Below are 6,000 nucleotides of genomic sequence, written 5' to 3' on the forward strand. Positions count from 1 at the left end.
CAGGTGCTCTCTGTTCTCAGTAGAAGATAGAGTGTCCAGATCTAAAAACATGAAGATGAAAGCTCACTGACAGGACAGGAAGGCACTGAGAGTGTCTGTTGGAGAAAACACAGAGCGGCTGCTACACTTCTGCGAGTGGGTCAGACGGACGCACGCATGTTTGTGTTCAGGTAAGTAGTTACGTTTGTCAGTGTCAAGGGCCCTCGTCTTCCTGTGGCCTGGAGAACCTCAGGCGTGCACACACACACACACACACACACTTTAACCATTTATTTATGTCCACATAAAGAAAATGGTACAGGGACACAAATATTAAGAATGCAGTACAATATATATATGCAAACCCGTGGACCAGTAGCAGACACTAGGTCTTCACTATACTGTTTTCACCCCTTAATCCACATGGAAGCCCAACAGGGAGTGAGTAGGACAGTAAACCCACTCTGAGCATCCCGCAGGAGGAGAGTGGAGTGAGTAGGACAGTAAGCCCACTCTGAGTAGCCCGCAGGAGGAGAGGGGAGTGAGGAGGACAGTAAGCCCACTCCATGAGGGAATGGAGGAAGACAGGTGAGGAGGAGAGAGCCAGAAGAGGAGAGAGGAGAGGACCGGGAGGGGTGAAGCTGGGGATAAGGCTGTGGCTGAGCAGGGGAGGGCAGGTGGCTGTGGGTGCCCATGGGGATCCGGGTTTGGGTTTGGCCCGCAGTCGGCCCGCAGCTAGCTCACTGTAACTCTTAACAGTCCTGTCTGAATGAAAAGCCAAATAGGTCCACAAATATACTTTAAAAAAAAACAATGTCCCTGAGCGCATTCCTTTTTTATGACCACATATGGTTAAGAGGGAGCAGTGTAAACTGACCCACAAGGCCTTCTGTCAAGTATCCCTCTCAAACAAGCAAAGCATTCTTTGTCTAGTCCTCAGGAGAGCAGAGATGCAGATGGTTGGGCGGATAATGTAAAGAGGAGCATTCAGCCAGGCCACCTGCAGCCGTGCGACACCGGTCAATATCTCGACCAGCAGCTCTGGAAAGCTGAGACATCACTGCCAAGGCTGCGGTTCCAGCCATTAGCCTAGCGGTCTTGTCAGCGCTCCACTGATGCTTAAAGCGATGATTCGGAGTAATTTCACCCTAGGCACCATACGAGGCATTGGAAAGTTTGTAAGTACACCAGGAGTTTATTTAAATAATACTTGGCTGATGGATGCTACTACCTGCTACTATACCGCTGTGTCGACGTTACTTCCGTGATTTGGGAAAAGCCCGTAAAAGTCCTGGCAGGAAGTGATTACATCAACGTTTTTTGGTATATTCCAGTTTTTAATATTTTTTTATTTAAGTATTTACAACTTAGTGTTAACTAATAATTGTTGCAAACTGGTACTACGAACAAAATATTAGTGCATTCCTGGATCTACATCCTTATGCATGCTTCCTGCCAGGACTTTTACGGGCTTTTCCCAAATCACGGAAGTAACGTCAACGTAGCAGATAGTAGCATCCATCAGGCAAGTATTATTTAAATAAACTTCTGGTGTACTTACAAACTTTCCAATGCCTCGTTTATGAGTAAAGAGCATAGTTGTACTACTGTAGAAGTTTGGTACCATTCAGGGCATTATTAGTGGGGTAATTTACGAGATAAAAGTTGGTTCCATTACGCCTGCTGAAACTCGTTAGTTTCTGACAGCGCTACTCGACCAGGGTTCGACCAAGGGAAAACAGGTTCTGGGAGGGTGTTTGGCTCGGGGTCATGGTGCAAAGGACCCTAGGGTGAAATTACTCCGAACCATTGCTTTAAAGTCATTCTCTCACTCTTTTGCCCAGTGGTTGAGCTTCATTCCGTGGCGTCTGTAGACTACCCAACCCAAGAGACAATCCCGACCCACAGTTATGCATGGGTTGCTTCCGCTCTAATGGGCTTTTAGCGCCATGGGTAATGTGTGTGTGTGTGTGTGTGTGTGAAAATGAGCTTAGCACTGGCGGATTAGCATACATGAAGTATGTCTGTGTGACTAGAGACAGTATTTGAAAGGGCAACCTTAAGCTTCATGCAGATGAGAAGTGGCTTGTTCCACTATTCCAGTTCATCCTTTTACAATGACGGAATTTCCGACTCTCATTATAACGGCGAACATCAAAAACAGCACTGTAAACAAACTGAAAATAGGAAATGTCAGAAGACTACGAACTGGTACAGCTCAGGGGGATGATTAATTAAGTTTTATGTGAATATGGATCAGACCAGCACTAGGTGAGAGGTCAAATCCTCCGAATAGCCTTGTGGCACATTCAGACAGTCATGTGCAGACAGACAACAAGCATGTGGCCACACAGATAGTCCTGTGCACACAACGATGCAACCTGGCCAACTAACTTGTTGCACAGCAGGTAGAGGCATCCTGACAATCTGCGGTATGATACGATCTGCGATCCAACACTGGTGCCCAGTAGTGAGAGTCAGGAATGAAGACATGCATGTGACACACGCACGCATGCTCTGCGTTTCAGATGGAGCAACTGACAAGCAGCTGTCAGGGCAACAACCAATAAGTCTGCTGCTCTGTTTACTATCTAGAAAGCCAATGAGAGAGAGAGAGAGAGAGAGAGAGGGGAGATAAAGATGGAGGGAGGGAGAGAACGACCTGATTCTAAGGACTCCAACAGCTCTTTCTCTACTTCAGTAGGCTTTCAGTGGACTGAACTGGCCCCAGACAAAAGACAGCACACAGCAGGGGGAGATCGGACACACAAGTGTGTGTGTGTGTGTGTGTGTGTTCTCCAAAATAGCCCCAAAGGTCTGCGCACACAGAGGAGCTCCTTGATAAGAGGGAGTATTTATAAAACCACTCTGGGCAATAATGTCTCTGTCTCCTTGTTTACCCTGAAGTCTTGCGACTCGGCCGTTTGGCACTGAACCCTGATGACCCAGAGCAAGCCTGGCTCACATTGGTTTTGTTTTGCTTTGTCGCCGAGGGCCTTGAGGTAGACAGGACTTTTAGGCCTCGCCTCCGTGTGCAAAATCAGTGCGGTGTTGGTGCAGTTGGTGTTTGACAGAGCTTTGCAGAGAGGCAAGGACAAGATATGGACTGCTGCTTGAGACTTAATGAAATCAGGACAGCATCATGAGGAGTGGTTTTGATTGGAGATCTGTTTGCTTCCATGAACCACACGCTTACCCAGACATTTCTCTGGCATGCCCGCATTTCAAAGTAACCACACAAAGTGCACACTGTGAACAATGTCAGCCAGCACTGATCTGCAATATTTCAATACAAAGCATGAAAACATAACATGAATCCTATGAGTCCTATGAAACAGTAGCACTCAGATAATGATGTTTGCATCCCTTGAAATAGCTCAGTAGCTGTTCTGTGACAGTCCACCCAGCTCTAGACCATTCTCTTTGCCTTTGACCCTATACTACCTTGCACCCTTAAAAGGTGTCACACTACACATTTATATAGACAAGACATAACTCCTACTGCCTGTTCCATGGAGTATGAGTATGCAAGATGACAACAGTACCTCTGTGAAGCTGGCACCTAAGATATGAACATGCTTTGATGACACCCACTGAAATAAAAATCTACTACTGAGCAGTAGCCTATTTTTCTAATATATGAAATGCCACAAGTCAGCACAGTCCCATCGTTGATGAGTGGTAGTGGCTTTATTTCCATGGCTGTAAGATGGGGTGCCCACTTCACACGGTCGCTTATCCCGGTGCCATGTAGGCTGACCTTTACAAATGGGCCAGCTCTCTGACCGATTGGTGAGCCGTCTCCAAGCAGCAGTGACTGTCTGGATCCACAATGTGACTCAAGAATGCAACTAAACTTCTCACTTGGTGTAAACGAAGCCAGGCTAAAATTGATGTCCACTTCCTTAATGCAGATTGTGTGTGTGTGTGTGTGTGTGTGTGTGTTTCCTCCTCCCTTACTGGTGAGTGTAAGAGATCAGCTACTGCAGAGCTCTGGTTTGCTTTCTGCCAACACTATTTGCTGATTTTTATCAGCATGGCCGTAATGCGTTTCAGATGGTGGGCACACCTATCTGAGGCACAGGGACATTCAGGTCCATTTCCTTTTCCTTGCCAAAAGACATGTCTCTGTAGGTGTGTCAGGTCTACTTGGAGAGGAAACGACATTATTAAAAAGATGTGATCTAGAGAATGGAGGACTGACCAGACGACTCCAGCTCACGTGATCCACTATGACTTGTTTTTTTTCTTAATACACAGATAATCAACTATTTAAATGACTAATTATGGACCCTTTCAAGAGAGTTCCATTATCAGCATCATAGTTGGCCCCACAAGACTTCCTTTTGAACATTCCATATGTTATCTTAATGCAGAAGAAGTAGATTGGGGCCCAAATAGAACGTTCAAACATTGTTTTTGTTTTGATTGTTGAAAGGGTCTATAATGACAATAATAGAACATATTTGATGTGCATTAAGTTACCTCTTTGAGCAAATTAATGAGTAATCAAATCAAAACACCATAGGTCTAGTCAGTGATTCAGACTTCAAGTCTCTTGAGACTGCTTCCCCTGAAAGAGACGACAATCTAATCAGCAAGTAAAATTCTGTTTTTCAACGGACCTCCTTCACTAAAATTGCACTTTAGCCTAAGGCTGTGCCCGGGCTAATTCCCTCTGAAAAACTGGCACTTAATCCAGAAGGATATGCCTCTCCCCACTCCCCGCTCACTGGCACGGGGCACCATCATGGTACCGCTTGTTCCCACAACTGGCTACTGTACAGTGGAAACAGGAACACTGCTACAGCACCGGGCACAATAGAGCAAACCAGTTCATGTGCTCTGGGGGGCGGTTCTGTCAATCCAACTGTCCGTGACTTTCATCAATCAGGCTTCGGGCAAAGACATCCATAAAGTAACAATAGGAGAAAGAAAAGAAAGAGAGAAAAAAACATTTTTGCTTGTCCGGTGCAAAAGGCATGTTGGATAACAGGACTTGGACTGTATTGAACTGGATGGAGAAGCCTAAGCAACAATCATATGTCAGGAAGCGCTTGTTGCCTCTAATCCAAACACAGAGGCCCCCGCTGGGAATACGGTCTGAGATCTCACCCCCTCTGACTTTCCTGTCCTGTCCCAGAGGAAGCCCTGGTTTATTTCTGTTGTTCTGTGACGGTCCACCCAGCACTCAAAGAGCCAAGCCTATCCTTCAAATTCCTCTCCGCCTCAAATGAAAGCATTCCCCCATTTTCTCCCCTTCTATAAGTCAGGTCTCATACACAGACAAACACACACAATTTCCAACAAACTATGACAATATGTATTAAGGCAAGTTTCCTGAAATGGATTAAACGTCTACAGATGGAAAAAGTAAGCTGATTAACTTCATGGATGGAAGTTGATGTGGTATAAGACTGCATGCAGGAGAGCTCTGTCTCCTCGCCCAAGTCTGTGAGAAAACTCTTGGTGGTTGGTGAAAACTCTACAAAAATCATTCAACCCAACCAACTCAATCACCCTAGTAATTTCAGTTTAGGGACAGAGGAATAGTGTTAAAACTGTAAAACGTTAGCTGCGATATGAGGCATCTTCAGTCAGAATGGTACTGCTCAAGTGTCAAAACAAAACAATTTGTCAAATAAATTAACTAGACGTGACTCAAAGTTTTCAATATGCTCGTCAAAATACTATGAGGACGCCAACTGGGTCTGCATACATTGTACATGCTAGCATCAAACGACGGCTGCCCCATTTGTCAATTCAGCTACAACACCGCACTATTCAACAACAGCATCGCTATCAACAGCGAAATGACAAATGTCAATTTCTCACTGCATCCAACAGGCGACATTCAACAAACCTATAATTCAGGATAACCAACGAGATAATACACATCACGATTAGCTTGCGAGCTAGCGAACTGAACAGCTTCAAGACAGCAAAGTACAAATATTGACCCATTACCAACTCACCTATTACGATTCGCAGGTGTTTCAGACGTGTCAGGACATCCTTTTT

At 45.3% G+C, this 6,000-nt stretch overlaps 1 protein-coding gene across 1 annotated transcript in view; it reads right to left on the reverse strand.

Moving 5' to 3' along the window:
- Positions 1-6,000, reverse strand: part of ralgapa1 (Ral GTPase activating protein catalytic subunit alpha 1) — an 80,200-nt gene that overhangs the window by 73,887 nt on the left and 313 nt on the right. Inside the window, 1 exon segment of the mRNA XM_048228325.1 lies at positions 5,955-6,000. This exon segment is cut by the window's right edge and continues 313 nt beyond it. Within this exon segment, the coding sequence (XP_048084282.1) occupies positions 5,955-6,000 (46 nt within the window).

This window comes from Alosa alosa, chromosome 19 (genome assembly GCF_017589495.1).
Source record: "Alosa alosa isolate M-15738 ecotype Scorff River chromosome 19, AALO_Geno_1.1, whole genome shotgun sequence".
NCBI classification, from domain to species: Eukaryota; Metazoa; Chordata; class Actinopteri; order Clupeiformes; family Clupeidae; genus Alosa; species Alosa alosa.